The sequence below is a fragment of the Trifolium pratense genome, linkage group LG3 (genome assembly GCF_020283565.1).
Source record: "Trifolium pratense cultivar HEN17-A07 linkage group LG3, ARS_RC_1.1, whole genome shotgun sequence".
Classification (NCBI taxonomy): Eukaryota; Viridiplantae; Streptophyta; class Magnoliopsida; order Fabales; family Fabaceae; genus Trifolium; species Trifolium pratense.
Window position 1 is genome coordinate 50262661 of NC_060061.1, and position 20920 is coordinate 50283580.

The 20920-nt window shown below is 34.1% G+C and overlaps 2 protein-coding genes across 2 annotated transcripts; one reads left to right on the top strand and one right to left on the bottom strand.

Annotated features, from left to right (window-relative positions):
• The first annotated feature begins 9741 nt into the window (after positions 1–9741).
• On the top strand, positions 9742–13111 carry LOC123917548 (pentatricopeptide repeat-containing protein At5g40410, mitochondrial-like). Its single transcript, XM_045969301.1, has one exon. It carries the CDS (start codon positions 10104–10106, stop codon positions 12015–12017), a length of 1914 nt encoding a protein of 637 aa, XP_045825257.1. The 5' UTR covers positions 9742–10103; the 3' UTR covers positions 12018–13111.
• Positions 13112–17040: 3929 nt separating this feature from the next.
• Positions 17041–18152, bottom strand: LOC123917549 (zinc finger A20 and AN1 domain-containing stress-associated protein 5). The gene has a single exon (XM_045969302.1). It carries the CDS (start codon positions 17880–17882, stop codon positions 17397–17399), a length of 486 nt encoding a protein of 161 aa, XP_045825258.1. The 5' UTR covers positions 17883–18152; the 3' UTR covers positions 17041–17396.
• Positions 18153–20920: the final 2768 nt, after the last annotated feature.

The window sequence follows — 20920 nt, forward strand, 5'->3', positions numbered from 1 at the left end:
ATCCAATGATTATGTGCTAAATGGATTCTGTGATGCTGACTATGCTGGAGATAAAATTGAAAGAAAATCCACAAGTGGCAATTGTCAATTTGTTGGTGAAAACCTTATCTCCTGGGCTAGTAAGAGACAAACTACTATAGCTTTGTCTACAGCAGAAGCAGAATACATTTCAGCAGCTAAGTGTTGCACACAACTACTCTGGCTAAAATACCAGTTAGAAGATTATCAGGTAAGCAGTAACAATATTCCTTTATATTGTGATAATACTGCAGTCATTCATTTATCTAAAAATCCTATCCTACACTCTAGAGCCAAACATATTGAAATTAAACACCATTTTATCAGAGATTATGTTCAGAGAGGCATTATAGATATTCAGTTTGTTGATACTGAAAATCAATGGGCTGATATATTTACTAAAGCCTTATCTGTTGAAAGATTTGATTTTATAAAGAAACATCTGAACATGTTTTCAATCTCTGAATGAAAATTTTTTTTGGCAATTATAGTGTAAGAGGTTATGTATATCAGAACTTATGATTCAGAACATCTGAAACACAAGCTCTGAAGTACTTGACTCTGATAGAGAATTTTAAATAACTCAGAGGCTCTGAATTATTTTAGTGGGAAACGTTCAGTATTCACTGCTGAACAGTTGTCCATTAAAATAGCAGTTACCGAGTAAATTTTCTGCACGTGGTCTACGTGTGTCAGGTAGTGGGTGGTTAATGATGATTTTTGGTATTCAACTTTTTGTCAATTAGCGTAACTTCCCAAATTTGCTATTTTCGTGTTAACTGTACTCATTTAAATAAACTTACACAATACACTTGCACACTATTCACCTTCACAACCTACACTTTCATATTCTCTCTAAACCTCCAACAAACTTTCTTTCTCTCTCGTTAGTCTTCCAAACCTTACCCTAATCTCCAACAATGGCTGGTGCTTCGTCTTCTTCTTCAAAAAGGATTCCACCGTTCATATTCAAGAATCTTCAGATTGTTGGGAATGAGATGGAATTCCCAGAATCTGAACTTACTTTTCTTTCAGAGAAGATGGTTGATTTCGATGGTCTACAAGCGAATGGGTTTGATGTTAAAAAGTACTTTATCGCTCAGGGATGGGATAAATACTTCGACATGCTTAATGGTCCCATTTATCCAGATTTGTTGAAGAAATTCTGGATGAAAGCAAAGGTGTTTGATAAGCATGAAGCTAAGAAGGAAGAGCTTGCTGCAATAGAAAGAGATCCTAGTCTGAAAGGTAAAACTAGGAAGGAAATGGGTTTGCTGGATTATACAGGTGTACAGATTAGGTCAAATATCTGTGGGATGAACATGGCAATCTCGCCTATTCATTTCAATGCTCTTCTTGGTCTACCTAACTCTGGGATAGAGTTAGATGTGTTTGAAAAGGATACAAGGTACAGGGATGATCTTCTGCATCTCATTTGCACAGATTTCTCTTTAAAAGGGAAAGTAAAGGGTCTGACTGATGAATGTAGAGTTCTCTTCAAGATCATCCTAGCAGCTATCAGTCCAAGGGTTGGTGGGACTGATACTATCTCCTGGACTCATCGTCATCTGCTGTATTTTCTTCTGACTGAAAAGAAGGTTAATCTTGGAGATTACTTTTTTGAACGTATTTGTGAAGCCATTTTTGCAAGTAAATCTCAGAGGAAAACTACTATAGTTTATCCTAGGCTGTTGTCTGACCTTCTGCATCAAGGTCATGTTGTTCAGAACTTGAGGAAATTCCACCCTGAATTGGTTGAGAAGAGGTTCTATCCAGAAATTCTGAACGCTAACTTTCTGTCCAAGATGCGTTTGATTGCATCTAAGCCTGTTGCTCCCCCACAAGAGTTCACTGTTAGGCTTGAGGATCGTCTGTATGTCGCAGGCTACCCAGTTATATCTGAAGCTGATGCTGAGCATGTAATTCAGGATTACTTGGAAGTGCTCAGACAAGAAGGTTTTGTTGTTGATAGAAGTATGGTTCCTGCTGCTCCTGTCAATCTGTATAACCCTAAGAGGAAACCAAAGAGGAAAGCTGATTCTCAGGATGAGCAAGTTAAGCCAGATCTTCTTGCTCAGAAGAAGGTTAAAGTTGAGCAATCTATGGCTGAGCAAAGAACTAAGAGGAAGCATGAAGAAACTTCAAACAAGGCTGCTGAGGGAGCTTCTAAAAAGCCTATTGTTGTTGAAGTTGAAAGTTCATCTGAAGGATCTACATCAGAAGATGAGACTGAGTCTGATGAAGAAACAATTGCTGAAAGCCTTCGTAGAAGACCTGCTCCTATTTCCAAAGATAAAGGTAAATCTTCTAAGTATGTCTTTAATGAAAAAGAGATTGGATTAGGTTACACCAAACCTCTCAAAACCATCTTACCAACCTCTGATATTTCAACCTCTGATAACCCCCTATCTGAACTTGAAAAACATCTGAGCCCTGACCCTCTTAATAATCACCCTTTTTCTCATGAAACTCAACACAAATCTAGCTCACCTCCAAAACCTACATCACCTCAACCTGAACCTCAACCTGACATTCCACCATCTGAACCTCAACCAGATATTCCTGTCACTAAACCAACCTCTCCCACAAAACAATCCTCTCCACCTCCTGAACCAACCCCTGAACAAATTGCTCCTAAACCAACTTCTGAACATACATCTCCTGAACCATCTCCTGAACATGTTCACCCTGAATCTACTTCTGACATCTCATCATCTGAACCAACCCCTGAACCCCATCCTAACCCAAGTGCTGAACATGCTTCTCCTGAGCGTATTCACACTTGTGCTCCCAAGCCTTCAGAGATAGAAGTTGTGATAATTGACAACCCTACTCCTGAAATACCTACTCTCTCTACCATTCCCAATCCTTCACCATCATCATCCAACACTTTTAGAAATCTATCCACTCAATTTCATGAAGACTTGCTTAGATTATCTTCAATAAAGGACAGGTTCTTAGTTTGTCCTTCTGATGTGGACTTGGAAGTTTCACGCATTAAGGCAAGAATTTGCAATGCTCTGGATGGTGCTGCTGAGAAAATTAAGGCTGTAGTTGGAAGAAGAGACTTGGATATAATAAGCTTCATGAGGGAGAGTATGGCTAGGGCTGAATTGAAAAGGTTAACCATGTTTAATCATGCTGGATTTGAACTTGCTAAGCTGGAAGAAATTGCTGCAGTTGAACACCGTCTGAATGCTTTCAAGAGTTCAGAGTCTGGAGTCATCTGGATAGACTCCAAGCTTTTTCAGAGTCTTGAAGCTCAGAGATCTGAGTCTGAAAGGTTAGAAGAAGCTGCTGCAAGAGTTGCCCAGTTGGCAAATGAGGTTCACCAAGAAGATGTGCTTGCTTCTCAGAATCAAGAGGATGTGCTGATGATAGACTATCCAGAGGAAGGTGAACCCTCTGATAAAGGCAAGGCACCTTTGATTGAAGAACCAGAACCTGTGATTGAAGATCAAGCTCCTGTTATGGCAGAACAGTTGCAGATATTTCAAGAAGCCCTGAGGGAACAGCAAGAAGGTCTAGAACGTCAAAGAGCTGCTCAAGAGACATTGGAAACCAAGGTGGATGGTTTAGTTTCCAATGTGGGATCTTTGAATGATAAATTTGACCAACTCTTAGCCTTTCTTAAGAAACCCTAGGATTCTCTGCACTTGTTTTATATTTTTTATCCTCTGAACAATTTTCTTTTAAGCTATGTTTGTTCTATTATTTATGTGGTTTGTTTTATATTTTTGTTTGTTTTGCTTATGCTAATTTTCTTGCTAAATAAGAACACAAGAACACAAGATGCTTTTAAAAAAAAAAGAAAATTTTTTATTAATAATCTGATAATGTAGAGTACATTGGTAAAAAGAAAAAGAAAAAGACAACCTAATCCTAATCAGATGGATAAAACTCAGAAGAAATCTCTGATTTCTCCTCAGCATCCTCTGATGATATTTCAATGGGATCTGGGTTTTGCTCTTGTTCTTCTTCTTCTTGTTCCTCTTCTGGATCATAGCTAGCCAAGAACTCCACATAGTCAGCATCATCTTCATTCTCTTCAGCTTCAGAGTCTGATGAGATGATTATTATCTCAGCATCTTGTGGTTTCTTGTTGTCTCTTTTATCCTTCTCTTCGTCTTCGCGTTTCTCTTCGTTCTTCTTTCTCTTAAACTCTGCGATGCGTAAACTGAATCTTTTCATTATTCCAACTTTCTCTTGCTTCACTTGTTTCTTCTTGTTTTTATGTGAAGCAGGCATGTTAACTTGTTCCGTTTTATAAACCCTTGAGCGCGTTGGTTTTCGCTGTTGAAATTAATTCACCTTTGTAACAACCACTCTCCTTTCTCTTTGACTGTCTTGGTTATATAACTTTGTTTTATTTTTTTTGATAATGACAAAAGGGGGAGTAGTTACGCATTAATTGATAAGTTCCAAAACTGAAACCACGCCTTTTATCTCGCTTTTATCTGTTAAATTAAAAGTTGTTTCTTTTAAGTTGTCTTACGTATTTCAATGCGGAGACTAAGTTAGTTGAAACTAAAATAAATTTCATAAGTAAGGATAAGTTAAGAGTGCAATTTTAACTTAGCCTTATGAGACTTAGGGGGAGAGCTTGCAAACCTCTCACTCTGAAGAAAGATATGAAATTTGTTTTATTTCAAAACATCTTAATCTTATACTAAATTAAAATATCATGGATAAAACATAAAGTTCAGACTTTATGGAGTATCAATCTTAGGGGGAGCTTGCAAACCTCATAAACCTAAGAGAAACATGATAAGTTAATTTAACAACAATTGTCAATTAATACTTATGTTTGTCATCATCAAAAAGGGGGAGATTGTTGGAACAAAATTGATTTAAAAATGTTTGCCCCTAAATATATAAAGGTTTTGATGATAACAAAGTATTAATAAACAATTGGAAGGACTAAAAATTTATTTTAAGTGCGCAGATATAAGCATCATTTAAGTCCTGAGTGAAGTTCAGAGGATGTGAATTCAGAAGTTCACAAGCGCTCAGAAGATGTTGGACTTCAGAGGTTACATCGTTCAGAGGATGAAGACTTCAGTACTTCTTGTCTGTCTACGAGCTTCATCAAACTCTGAAGATCTCTTTGAAAGCTGTGAAGATTCTCTTTACTAGTCAACTCTTCTTCCAATGAAGAAAAGGACCTTTCAAGTCTGATCAGCTCAGCTACCTCTGTTTTGTCTGTCCTATCTTGAGAACGTGGGTCTTCAGTTTTGTTAGCTGAATAAGGAAAGTCCACTCTGCAGTAGTCAAAGTAACTGAAACTCTTTCTTAGTTTTGGATACAACCAAACTGCATCAAGACAGACTGCTTGAAGACAAAAGGTTATCAACTCCAACGGCTCCTTTGCAACGACTCTTTTCTAGTGGTATATATACTAGAAGGATCAGCTACAACAAAAAAATAATTATCAAGAATTGAACGTGCGCTGAACAAACTCTGAACTCTGTGATATACAAGCTCTGAACCTTTCTCAAGTGTTTTTGCACTTTAGCCAAATACTCTGTATTATTTGTATTTGCTCACCTTAGGTTCATCTAAGAGCATTTGTATACTTTTATATACTTTACCATTACTTGAGGAAACTTAAGCTTGTGAGCTTAAGTGTGTAACTTAAACTTGTGTGTTTAAGTGTGAAGTCTTAAGCTTGTGTGCTTGAGCATAGTTGTGAAGTCTCTTGCTTGTGTGCTTGAGCAGGTGTAATCTTGTGTGATTATAGTGAACTCCCTTGGAAGTGCAAGGGGACTGGACTACTCTCGTTTTGTGAGAGGAACCAGTATAAATTGCTTGTGTGATCTCTCTCTCTATCTCCTTAACTTGTTATTTATTGTGTTACTTTTCCGCTGCTAACGTAATTGAGTTAAGAACTTGAAAATGTTTTAACTTAGCTAAAACACAATTCAACCCCCCCTTCTTGTGTTTTCACACCTTCATTAGATACATTGTTTTCTAGACTTTGTACATTAGAATGAACAATGTCTTTGGAATTTTGAATTGAGGTAAATCTATTTTCTTGAAAAATTGCATCTCTTGACTCAATCACCATATTAATAGGATATGAGTCATTTGATTCAATAACCATGAATCTATATGCTTTGCTATTTTCAGCATAGCCAAGAAATACACATTCAATTCCTCTTTCTCCCAATTTCTTTCTTTTTGGTTCAGGAACCTTTACAATTGCTCTACAGCCCCAAACTCTTAAATAGTTAAGATTGGGTTTTCTTTTCTTCCAAAGTTCATATGGGGTCATCTTATTCCTTTTATTAGGAACTCGGTTTAATATATAACATGCAGTTAGCATGGCTTCCCCCCAATATCCTTTAGATAAACCAGAATAGGATAACATGGCATTTACCATTTCTTCCAATACCCTATTTTTTCTTTCTGCTATTCCATTTTGTTGTGGAGAATATGGTGCAGTTGTTTGATGCACAATACCAGTGGACTCAAAATAATTAGGGTGATAAAACTCTCCTCCCCTATCACTTCTAAAACATTTAATGAAAGTTTCATGTTGAAGTTCTACTTGTGCTTTAAATATTTTAAATTTGTCCAAAACTTCATCTTTTGAGTGCATTAGATAAACATAACAAAATCTAGTGCAATCATCAATAAAAGTGACAAAGTATTTTTTACCACCAATTGTGGGCCAACCATGTAAATCACATACATCAGAATGAATTACATCTAGCACTTTAGAACTTCTTTCAATTCCTTTAAAAGGTTGTCTTGTGATTTTTGTTAACATACAAGTAGTACATGAATTTGAATTTGCTGTTTTGTCAAAATTTGGAATTAAATTTGATTTCATCATATCATTCAATTTTCTAAAATTTACATGTCCTAGTCGCATATGCCATAAATCACAAGACTCAGCAATATAAGCAGAAAACATGTTATTATTATTATTGTTAACAGCATTACACTTGAACATATTCTCACAAAGATAACCCTTCCCAACAAACATGCCCCCTTTAGAGAGAATAAACTTATCTCCCTCAAATACAGATTTAAAACCATACTTATTAAGTAAAGGTACAGAAATCAAGTTCTTCCTAACTTCAGGAACATAAAATACATCTTTAAGAGTGAGTTTCTTTCCCGAAGTGAATTCAATCTCAACCGATCCTTTTCCTTTGACTTGGACAGTTGAGGCATTTCCCATGTACAAAACACTGCCATCTTCATCAATGGTCTTGAATAGTTCTTTGTTTTTGCACACATGGCGGGTAGCACCAGAGTCTATCCACCAAGAATCAGCATCTTCTATCATGTTGAGTTCAGAAATAACAGCAACAAGATTGTCTTTTGATGCACTTGAATTCTTTTGTTTGTTCTTCTTTTTCAAGAACCTGCACTCATGTTTAAAATGTCCTGGTTTTCCACAATAATAACAACTTCCTTTTCTTTTCTTTGTTTTGTTGTTATTATTATCACCATTGTGATTTTCATGAGACTTATTAAAATCTCGATTTCTTTTCTTGGAATTTTTACTTGAATTCCCTTCCTCCATTACATGGACCTTCTCTTGAGCAGTTTTGTTTTTAGTATCATCTTGTTTACGATACTCTTCTTCAAGACGAAGGTGATTTCCTAACTGCTCAAAAGAAATGTCTTCTTTCTTATGTTTCAAGGATTTTTTAAAATCTTTCCATGATGGAGGAAGTTTATCTATTATAGAAGAAACAATTATTGTTTCATCCATATGCATGTTGTGTTGCTTATAGTTATTAAGGATTCGTTCAAGTTCATATAACTGTTCCATCACTGACCTAGAATCTACCATGTTATAATTATTAAATTGAGAGACAAGAAACTTCTTACTGGTAGCGTCTTCCAACATATATCTTGTTTCCAATTTCTCCCATAGTTCCTTTGCAGAACTGCTACTTTGGTAGATGTCAAAAAGTGAGTCTGACAGTCCATTGAGAATGTGGCCCATGCAGATGTAGTCATCGTTTTCCCACTTCTGTCTGTCTCTGGTTTCAGCAATTCTTTCATTCTCCCTCTCTATTGGTTTTGTGGTATTCAGAACATACACCACTTTCAAAGTTGTGAGAAGGAATTTCATCTTTTTCTGCCATCGGTTAAAATGGCCTCCATCAAACCTCTCCAATTTCACAAAATCAGAAGTCATTTCTTTGAGTGATGCAGCCATTGATTAAGAAATAGAAATAGAACCTAAAGATTGTTGGAGATTTGTTGGGGAAGATACTGCAACACTTGAACAAAGAAGATGCGGATGCACGTAAAGAATCAAAGCGTGTTTTCACACTAACCTTTAGGTTCTATTCGCCCCCACCAATAATGTGTATTGGATGCAATTGGGATATACGGCGAATACCCTGCAGGATACTTTGATCACCTTGTAGTGATTTGCACTAACACAACAAGCATATCTCTGATAATAGTTTACAGAAATATTATTCCTTCAATCCATTCATGCATTAATGAAAAGAAAGATGATTTAGAGTATTGTAAATGGGAGAGGAATTGACAAGTTATCTGTTTTACGTATCCATGTTTCTCTATTTATAGAGAAAATGACTATTACTTGAGGAAAACAAACTTCCCTTCATAACAGTTATTGATGTATTCAGTTTGAAAAATAAATCCATAACTGCTCTCCTAGTGTGTTGGCATGTATATCTCTTGCTGCAGTTACAGTTTTGCTAAAAATTCGAATTTTAATAATTCAAATCAATTCAACAAATAAAAAGCAAAAACAGCAATATGTGGGAATCAAACCATGCACATGCAGGTCACCCCATTCATTGCTCAACCACTAGAACACATTCAATAACACTGATATAATTTTGATTATTAATAGTTATAAACAGTATTACAACAAGTTTATATATTTTGGAAATAACTCTTACAACTTTTTTTTGAACAATTATGTATATGAAACTTAAGAGAAATACTTAACTTGCGAATTGATAATACGTACTTATTTAATACTTCATCGATTTGGTATGATGATAAGCAAATATTATTGTCAAAATTAGCTATATTTGCAAATTGTACAAGATAGGCGTGGGACGAAAAATATGTTTTCTATATGGAAAATGTGAAGATCATGTAAGTTCTCAAAATGATGGATGAACATATATATCTTGACTACTTCTTTCGGTCCTTTTCTTTGGAATATCTTAGTGCCAACAACTTAAATATTGAGTTTGTTTGTATATAATAAAGATTGATCAATGAATGAAAAAAGCAAGATCTATTATTCTTACATGCATGACGACAAATTTTTTTTTTTGAACAAGCAACGACAACTTAAATATAGAAAAGAAATAATATATAGAAAAGAAAGAACCTATAGGAGGGTTTGATGGCAGAAAATTAGAAAAAGAAAGAGTCTTTGGGAGAGTATATGAGAGAATCTCAAGTTTTGGCGAGATTGTTGAATGAATGTAATATTTATATTTTTAACTAAATTCTCGCAAAATCCATTTTAGTATAGAATCCATCAAAATCTATAAACTTTTTAATATCAAGAGACATTTTATAAGTGGTTGGAATTCTCAATTGAATTTCAACAAATTTCATTGCAATGAAGAAAAAAAAACTTAATTGTGTTAATTGAATAATACTTCAAAATTTATTAATATTTCATAAAATTCTTGTTTAAATACTGCAAAATTATGTTATACTCCAAATCACAATCCAAATGTGATAGAGTTAATTGGTCTTTTCTTTTTTTGAACAATATATTTAAAATCTTCTCATTTAAACAAATGAGGCTTCCAAATCGGCAATATTTTTCTGGTAAAAATAATTTTTGACTAGATTTTACTTACTCTACAGCTAAATTCTGAATTACCGAACCCTATCTTTTTCAGACAGAAAGCGGTTCCTTTTCTTGAGAAAAAAAAAAGTAAAAAAAAATATCATGTTTTTTACATCGGATCTTTTCTTACGATGTCAATTAAAAGTAGTAAAAAAGTCAAAAGAATTTTTTTGGTAAAGAAAAAGTCAAAAGAAAGTTTTGTAAGATTCCTTGCATCTACTATCTGATCACATTTCAATAGTTTCATGGATTACTCAAACTAGACATGTTTAGGTTGTTCCATGCAACATTGAAAACTTGCATGCTCCTACGACATCCACTAAAGCCTCTAACGTTGAAACTCTTGTCCCCTCTCTTTTTACATTTTTCTCCTCCTACGTTTTCTTCACTTCTTTCTCAATCCTCTCTCCAATTCCATCCCATTTCCACACACCATTATGACCCTTTTCTATCTACTTTACTACTTGCTCTGAAATCTTCATCCTCTGTCTCAATTTACAGAATCATTCATGCCCATGTGATCAAATATCTTGATTATCGTGATGGGTTCATAGGTGATCAATTGGTATCTTGTTACCTCAAAATGGGTTCTACCCAAGATGCACTTTTGTTGTTTGATGAAATGCCTAACAAAGATTTTGTTTCATGGAATTCTTTGGTATCTGGGTTTTCAAAAAGTGGACAACTTGGTTACTGCTTGAGTGTGTTTTGTAAGATGAAATCTGATTCAGTAATGAAATTAAATGAGCTTACTTTTATATCTGTTATATCGGCTTGTGTATCGGAGAAAGCGAGTGATGAAGGCTATTATGTTCATTGTTGTGCATTGAAATTGGGTTTGGTGTTTGAGGTGAAGGTTGTTAATGCTCTTGTTAATATGTATGGGAAGTTTGGCTTTGTTGAATCTTCTTTCAAATTGTTTTGTGAAATACCGGAGAGTGAGAAGAGTATGGTGTCTTGGAATTCAATTGTTGCAGTTTGTGCTATAAATGGAATGCCTGATGAGGCTTTTAATTGTTTTGATATGATGAGGGTTAATGGGTTTTTTCCTGATGAAGCCACGATGGTGAGTTTGCTTCAAGCTTGTGAAAATTTTCCTTTGGGAAGATCGGTTGAGGCTTTACATGGTGTAATTTTTACCTGTGGTCTTGATGGAAATGTAACAATTGTGACTACCCTTTTGAACTTGTACTCAAAGTTAGGGAGATTGAATGATTCTGGCAAGGTATTTTTAGAGATAAGTAAACCTGATAAAGTGGCATGGACTGCAATGCTTGCAGGTTATGCAATGCATGGGCGTGGGAAAGAAGCAATTGAGTTCTTTGAAAGGGTTGTAAAGGAAGAAGGAATGGAGCCTGATCATGTTACTTTTACTCATTTGTTAAGTGCATGTAGCCATTCAGGGCTTGTCATGGAAGGAAAATACTACTTCAAGATCATGTCTGATGTTTACAAAGTTCAACCACGATTGGATCATTATTCATGTATGGCTGATCTTCTCGGTCGTTGTGGTCTACTCGATGATGCTCACGAACTGATTAAGAACATGCCATTCAAGCCAAATTCTGGAGTCTGGGGTGCCCTTCTTGGTGCTTGTAGGGTTCATCGAAACATTGATCTAGGGAAGGAAGCCGCGGAGAATTTGATTGCATTGGATCCATCAGATCCTAGAAACTATATCATGCTGTCGAACATGTATTCTGCTGCAGGTTTGTGGAGTGATGCATCAAAAGTAAGGACTTTAATGAAGGCTAAAGTTCTCACACGAAATCCTGGATGTAGTTTTATTGAACATCGGAATAAAATCCACCGTTTTGTTGTAGATGATTACACTCACCCTGATTCACATAGAATACACAAAAAGCTAGAAGAGGTTATGAGAAAAATTCAAGAGGCTGGATTTATGCCCGAAACAGAATCAGTTCTCCATGATGTTAATGAGGAGGTGAAAATGGATATGATCACCAAACATAGTGAGAAAATAGCTCTTGCATATGGACTTTTGGTCAGCAATGCAGATTTGCCGTTAGTTATAATAAAAAATCTAAGAATATGCCGTGATTGTCACAACACTGCAAAATTTGTGTCAATGGTAGAGAAGCGTACTATCGTTATCCGAGATACAAAGCGATTTCACCAGTTCTCAGATGGATTATGTTCATGCGGTGATTATTGGTAGTGTTCATCATTAGAGAAAGAGTTTAAGAGTAAACTGAAAGTGTTTTTATAGACTCGGAAACTTACACAATTGGTTAAAATAATCGGAACTACCTATGGATGATTGATAATTTCTATATTGTCTTGGAGATGAGCAACTCTTGTAGGAGGTGAAACGTTAGTTAGAACACCAACCACTTGATCTTGAGCAGGTATTTGGCACCCATGAAGAAGTGTAGAGAGAACCTGTTTTCCTTAAAGAAGTGATCAATCAAGCATCACATATTTGGTTATGTGAGCGAAAACCATGGAGTTTTAGCTGGTGTACGGGTCAAGCTGCAATATTCATTCTCGGTTCAAGAACGAGCTACCAAGGATTGTTTCTTAGAGCAAAAAGATATAATGTTGGGCCGAGAAAATGCAAGAATCATAGGTAGATCGCGTATCATGTCGACTGTTAGGCCAAAAGCATTACAAAAGGTATAGGCATATAATGTTAAGGAGGATACAAATTAGCATGATGGTTAGATATAGTACCTGTAAGTGTCTGTTTAGATAGAATAGTTTTAAACAACAATGTTTTTTTAAGAAATAATTAAATTGATTTGGGTTAAAATGAGGAATTGGAAGTACCATCCATGATCCACCTAATAAGAGATAATTTCTTGTATGCATTAGAATTTAGAAATCTTAGAAATGAAGTATCAATAACCAACTAATATGCAGCCATGTATTGATTTTATTTTATTGTATTTAAGTCTCTATTTTAGAAATCTAAAACAGATTGTAGAAGAAAATTACATTTTTTTCCTTGATTCATTCATTCATGTGATGGATTGGAATATTTTTTGGATTATGAGGATTTGTTCCTACCCTCCCTACAAATGAACCAAGAACAAGCCGCTTCATTCGATCAACCATCTCCAAATCATTTGTGACTTTTCCGTTAAAGGTAATATCACCGTGTTCCGATTAAATACACCAAACCGTTGTTAACCAAATTAAATGTTAAACCTTCTTGCCATTCTTACCTTTGCACAGCAAATTAAACGAAAGAAAATTATCAACTAACTCGGTGCTCTCTCCGCTTCCCAATCCAATCATTTAAAGATTAAATCCCAAAGCTTTTGAATCTTAATGCAATTGACAAATGAATGGCTTGCGATTCAATGTTATCGAAACAAGAAACGCAGCACAATTGATGCTCATCTCGGATAACTCCTCTCCTCCATAATTCGGCCAGAGTAGGAAGTCTATCCTGCAATAATTTCCAGCAAAACAAACATATTTTCAACGGCACTGACGTATCCCAAAAAACTTGAAAGTTCATCAATGATACCAAAGAAACAAAAGACCAACTCGGAAGCATCATCAAGTGCACAACAAATTCATGGGAAAAGAAGAAAAAGAGGTTCAATTTTTCAAAAACCCATATAGCATTGTGTTTGCAACTAGGGAACAAGAGGAAAGGTATGAAATTTCCTCTAGAAGGAAAATTCAAGCCACTAGGTACATGGATGATATCGTTCATACATGCTACTTTAGGTATAAAAGATGTTGAAATTGTCATTTTTCATGTCTCTAAAGTGCAATACTTAGGATAACCCTAGAATTTTTTAGTACCCTTAAAGACTAAACCCTTGCTTTAAGTACATTCATTTATGAGGGTAATGGCAAGCACAATTTTTGGAAGAGGTGATAAGCGCTGGAGTGGTGAGTCAAAGAGAGTGTTGTTCTATTTATGGGCTGCAATTAACAACATAGAAGTCAATGCTGCAAGTTTCTAGTTAAAACATTTGGAAAAGGTTGCTAAGGAATATAATGGGACTATGGGAGTATATCGATAGGTTGGTTATTAACACATATTGCAACGGAAGAATTAAGACCAGTCCCAAGAAGTAATAGGGTTGATATGGTTGATATGGATGTATCTCATGCTTGTAGGAATTTAACATATAGTCATGAGATACAAGTTATATCATATTTACAAGATTAAAAATTTAAAATAGATCAGAACAACGAACCTTTCATGATTGTAGAGACAATTGACGAGAGAGCAAAGATGAGAGGTTGAACTACCCTCTTCACCATTTAGCGCATTTGAGAGGTTTTCACTCTATGTTAACTGCATGATGGGATGATACATAACTAAACAGTCAAGTCAAGGGCAGAGACCTCTTATTAGACTTAACTGAATGATTCAACTTATCACGATCCATTCAAAAATAAGAGTTCCAACAAGTAATTTATCAATAACTAGTTATTAACAACAATATACCATAATTATTGTTGGATATTTTAACACAGGGAACCAAAATCAGAGATACAATTATATGACATAATAGTATTATTTTAGTACAATAAAAAAATTATGTACCTTTATGATTGAAAAAATCCATTGGAGACGATTAATGAGTTAAACTATACATGAATTCTGGTTGTGCCCATCAATCAATCACCTCCAATGGTTTTTTTTTTTTTAACAATGGAGAAAGTACAAATGATACTATACCCACAACTCGGAATTAAGTACAAAGGGTACTTGACCGAAAGTCAAAAGTGAGAACAAAAAAAACCACCCACTACCGACGAATACAATCCCTTGGATAGGTTTTCCATTCATATATAGAGCAAATACCGCCCATCTTCTTATCCACTAACCACTTCCATGGATAGAGATGATACGATGTAGAACATCTTCAACCACAGGCACTTGTGAGTTAAAAATCAAGTCATTTCTAACTTTCCAAATAGTCCACACAACCACATGTCAAACCGCAATGAGACTCTTAAGTATTTTGCCTCCCCCTCCCCCCATACTAAATCTTCGGAATATCTCAAGTGGATCTCTAGGTACCACAACATCCCAACCAAAAAGATGACCCTCGCACTCTAGATTCGTCGAACATAACACACAAAATGAATTAGAGCCATGCTCGACAATTCCCCGTTTAGCAAGATTGACCCTTATTGATAATCGGCGAAGTAAAAGTTGCCGAGAGAAACCAATCGGTTTTTCAAGCTGATATAATCAATCGGTTAAACAAATCCCAATTTAACCTTGAGGAATTCGTTAATATTTAGATAATTACATTAGAGAAACTATAAAGTTGTTCAATGCTGATATAATCATCGTTTTGTTTGTGGAAGATTGCATTGAGTCCTTGCTCCAAAAATTTCCATGAATCCTTCAAAAACTTTTCTAATTTGATGGATTCCTCCAAATTAATTTAGTAGATATGCTTTGAGTTTTTTTTTAAAAAAATTATAAACTCCTAAAACGTTTATAATTATTCTATCTAAACAGACTTGGCAGGAACTATGTATATAAACTCCTGCTACTTCCTCCGTTACAAAACTTTAGTTTTTTTGGAATTTTGCACGAAAATTAAGAAATGATATGTAAAGTCATTTTTATCATTACTTTATTAGAAAAGAGAAAATATATTTAATTAATGTTTTAACTTTCGTAAGGGTACAAATGATAAAGTATCACTAAATGTGCATTGATTTTTAAAAGACTAAAGTTTTGGGACAAAATTAAAAAACTAAAAAGACTAAAGATTTATAACGAGTAAACTGCCACTTTGGTCCCTGAAAGTGACACTCGTTGTCATACTAGTCCCCGAATCATCAAAAAACAATTTAAGATTCCTGAAAGTAACTTCCGTTAGTCAGAATAGTCCCCGACGTTAGTTTGCGTGAAAGAACCGTTTGGTAGTGCTGATGTGACCGTTTTGTTGACTTTGTTGACCAATACGTGTCATTCCTTTTTAAAAATTGATGTCACATAGGCAGGGACCAAATTGATCACTTTTGCAAAGTGACAAAGCAAAGCGTCACTCATCTTCTTCATCAATCACTCTTCCTCCATTATTACTGGTTATTAAGTTCATCGGTTTGTTCATCATCATCGAGCAAGCCTACAATTTCGGCAAAACAAGGTAAAGTTTTTCGTCAATCTATTCTATTTTTCATCACTTTTTTGTCCTTAAGAATGGTGTTCTTGTGTTGGGTTTGGTGGTTTCTTAAGTTTTTTTGTTGTTGTTGTTTCCTCACTAATCAACAATATTATACTCACTAATTTCAATCACTAATCAACAACATTACTTGTGAACAACATATCCAACTTTGAGTTTACATCTCTCTTGGACTTATCATTTTCATAATTGTTGTCAACACTAGTTTTCATTTCATCATCTTTTACTCCTTATTTTCTTTCTACTCTTCTTAAAGATTCATTTGCAAGATAGTCTTACCACTCATCAACCCACATGAAGTATTTGCAATTTGCACTATCTTCCTGCAAATTAACATAACATAGCATCATAACAAATCAAAATCAAATATATTACAAAGTAATTACACAAGCACAAAACTGTAAACAAACATAAATTACACACAACCACAAAAATGACATACTTTGTTTAGTGGGCATGTGTAGAATTGTCTCCCTGGATTCTTCAATGTTTTTGCTCTAAGCATCACTGTCTTTCTCTCACAAAAACAGTCAAGCCTCCGATCAAAACGTGAGGATGATGATTGACTTCCAATTTGGGTAGTTGAAGCTTCTCTTTGCTGTGAAATTGGTAGAACTCCTTTCATCTTTCAATTAATCGAAAATGGTTATGGAAATGAGAAGAGGAAGAAGATGGAGATTGATTTAGGGTTTTATATTTTGGGGTTATTTTCTATTTTAGTCAATTTAGTCTCTCAACGGTTATCTACCTTTTTTATTTTATTTTTAACCTTCAATTTGGTTCTTACCTACGTGGCATCAATTTTTAAAAAGAAATGACACATATTAGTTAATAAAGTCAACAAAAACGGCCACATCAGCACTACCAAACGGTTCTTTGGCGCAAACTAACGTTGGAGACTATTCTGACTAACGAAAGTCACTTTCAGGGATCTTAAATTGTTTTTTGATAATTCGGGGACTATTATGAAAGCAAGTGTCACTTTCAGGGACCAAAATGACAGTTTACTCAATTTATGGAGCGAGTATTTCAAAGACTATAATTAACACAACACAAGCATGAGTATAATCAGAAATCCACATAATAACTTATCATTTCAAAGTTCAAACTAAAAAAAGACGACAAATTAAAAGAAAAAAAATGAAATGATCAAAGCATGATCAAACACATAAAATTTCAGATTTTCCATTTTTTTTCTTGTAACAAATAACAATCCCTCTCCCTAAAACGTTACACACAAATCTACCTTAAGCTAATGATTTTTTCCTATTTATATAAATTATATAAATAAAATCTGGAAAAGTTAATAAAAATAAAATTTAAAAAACAAAAACCCACGTGTGACCCGAACCCGATCAACAATAACCGGGTCAAATAGATCCATTTTCGTTTCTTCTTTTTCATCTTCTTCGATTTCAGATTCAGACCTTAACGATTTTCGCAGCTCTGATAACAGGATTCTCCTTCGCAATCGCTTCTCTTCCAGCAGCTTTATAATCATAGCTACAATCATGACGATCGGAGTACCTATGTTCCGAACAGAAAAGATCACCGCATCTACATCGGAATCCGGTCAACCCTACCTTTTTCCGGCAACCAGAGCAACGACTTACAACACGCTTCGCTTCAGAAAACATCGCTTGATCTAACAAACTCCGATCCGTAACAATCGGTGATGATTCCTCTTGAAAAGATCTCTTCAGAGAACGAATAGACATGGAAGATTGAGATGAAGATGAAACTCCGTTTCCGATTCCGAAGGTTGTTGCCGTTGACGCCGTGAAACAATTTTGACACATGTTGTTTGTTGAAACGTTACCGATTTCGCCACAGTTGTTGATACAAAGTGTTATTGATTTTGGTACAAGTTTGAATTCTGTTTCTTCGTTTTCTGTTCTCTGAGCCATAATATTAATTAATTTATTTTGTAATAATTAAGGGTTTTTGTGAAGAAGAAACAGAGAGAGATATGATATGATATGAAAAAAGAGATGTTATGTTATGTGAGGTTGATAATGGAAATGGAATAAGGGCCAAGTAGAGAAAGCGTATGAGACATTTCTTTGTTTTTTATTATTTATTTATTCAAATAAAAATTGAACAAGTGGGTTTCTCTTTCTAAACTCATCATCATCAAGTTGTAGTTGTTGTTGTTGTTCTACTTTTTCTTGCCACCTTTTCTTGTCTAAACAGGTGTATGTGACGTGTATATGTCAGGATGTGGTGATCAAATTAAAAATAGTAATGCGTCTTTTTATTAATTGGTCGGTAATAATACTTTTATATTTCTTTTTTTTACAATGATCTTTTTTTTACAATGACATCCTTCTATCTCTAGCTTAAGTAAGCGGAAGTGTTAAATTTTTTAAAGAGAGTTTGTCTGCCATTAGGGTTGGGAATAGGTCACGTGACCTATAAGCGTCTTTGGCTTGATCTATTTAAGTCTGACCTGACCTGTTTATTAAAAATGTTAGGCTCAGACTTTGAAAAGTGTTTATTTACATAAATAGGTCAGACTCAAGTTTTTAAAAAGTCTACAAAGACTGGTAGGCCGACCTGTTTATATTTAATAATTATTATTTATATAAATATTATTGTTTATGTAGTAATTGTATTATGACATACTTAATAGACTTTGTCGTATTTGTTATTTTATTAGCTTTTTGTACCGGGTCATGGACCAGGGTGTGATTTGTTAAGGCCCAATACAAAAAAGCCCAATGGGAGCATCTAATGGAGAAGCGTGAAAACAACCATGAAAAACACATGATAAGCATGATCCACCATGACTTGGAGAAGAAGGAAGAAACTTGGAGAAGAAGAAAAGAAGCTTGGAGAAGAAACCGTCACTACCCATGAATTCCTCTCCAAGCAAGGCAGTTACTTAAGAAGCAAGAGGATACTTTTTGCCTATAAATAGGGTCTGTTTCAAGAGAAGAGAGGAAGAACTTTTCACTGATTCTACACAGACAGTTGATTCATTCTACACAATTTTTTCATTCTTGTAAAGAGAATCAATTTTTTCTCTGATCATACTTGTATCAGTTATCAATCTTGAATAATACAAACCCCCTTTGTTTTTTACCAGAACACTTTTAATTCTTGTGCTAATAATTTTATTAGCTTTTTCTTAATGTTGTAGAAATTAAAAAAATTCAAATGTGAAATAGGCTTTAAGGCCTGTTTAATCTGTTTAAAAAGACTATATAGAGGCATTTGTGTAACACAAGCTTTTAAATAGGCTACAAGGTCAGACCATACTTTAAAAAGGCTCAGGCCAGACCAAAAGAAATTGCATTTGATAGGCCGTAGGCCATGCTTAGGCTTGAAGAAAAATCGTAGGTCAGGCTCAGACCTGTCAAAGCTTGGCCTGGCCTGGCCTATTCCCAACACTATCTGCCATCCATTTGGGTATCACAAGACTCGAGGGATTAGTCTCTGCAGTTGCGCGTAGAGGATATCTGGTTTACACCAAAAAAATGACTTCGTCCACAGTTAGCGACTCAGTTGATTGTTTCATACATTTTGACGATTAATATTTTAAGGAGACAATTAACATGTGTTCTGATGTCACATATTAAGATACTTAGGGTCCGTTTGGAATAATTTATTTTTGAGCATATGCAAGACAACTTATTCAAGAAAATACGTTTTTCAAGATGGTTTATGAAAAATAGTTTATAAAAATATAATTTTTGTCAATAAAAATTTATGAATTAACATAGAAGTTTATTTATTTGCATATGCTCTGAAACGAGTCAAGTTCAAACAGACCTTTAATGTAGAAAATTAGTCTTAAAATTGAATTCACAACATTTTAATGTCAAATTCTTGTTTTTTTTTTGTAAAAACTTTCATTTTTAAGTTCCTAAACATGTGTCATATGAACATGTTAGCAAAATCTATATATTATACTAATATTTTAGTAAAAATTATAAGAAGTTAAAAAATATTAATTGAAACAAACCCAACAACGTCTTATATATTAATATTTATTTTTATTTATATAATAAAATATGATCAAAACAAGATACATAAATAATGTATATTATTAAACTAAGTCACTTATTTTAAGATAGAAGGAGTACAATAAAAATAGTGTTATTATTATTCTCTTCCTTCATATTCATACCAAAATTAACAATATCTGAATTAAAAATAAATATATTAATATTATAAAAAATATGATTTCCCTAAAAAAAAATAAAAGTATATGATTATTTTACTAAATTAATCTTATTTGTTGTTAATGTAATATTATAGAAAGTGTGTATATTCAATTAATTAGAGAGTATAATATAATAAAAAATATTAAAAAAAGAATGCTACTTTAGAAAATATAAATAACATTTATTTTTATTATTAAAGTTATATTCATTTTGAAGGAATATTATTAAATAGTATTATTGTTTGGATTCATTTTGTTAGGTTTAGTGGGTTGGATACTTGATTGTAAAAAGTACTGTACTAAAAGTTTATTAGTCTGTGGCTTTTGTGGGAGATGGAAGAGGTAACTGCATTATTATTAATTTTTGGTGAAAAGTAAATGCATTATTGTTTATACTTAATTTTTTTGTTTGGTTCACTATTTTATTTCCTATTCCTATAATATATTGGTCCCCCAACTGTGAAAATAAAAAATAAAAAATATTGGTCCCCCAATTTTACTTACTTGCCTATTTATTTATTTTTATTTTTTCTGTAATCACTCTATGGAGTTTGTGGTGAGACGGTAACTTTCTTACTCTTTTTTACGCAAGCAAACTCAAGACATTTTATTTATAATTATTGTAGTAATACAACGAGGAATAACATCAAAAGTAATGCGAGAAACATGAGATAAAGCTGCAAGAGTGTGGATGTTACCATTTGCTTGCTACTACAAAAACGACTACAAAGTTGGAGTAATTAAAGAGTAAGATTCTATAGTTACCAATAAGCATCT

What these genes read in the sequence shown, in the direction of transcription:
- LOC123917548 (XM_045969301.1), top strand. Translation starts at nt 10,104, where the DNA reads ATGTTTAGGTTGTTCCATGCAACATTGAAAACTTGCATGCTCCTACGA.
- LOC123917549 (XM_045969302.1), bottom strand. Translation starts at nt 17,882, where the DNA reads ATGGCTCAGAGAACAGAAAACGAAGAAACAGAATTCAAACTTGTACCA.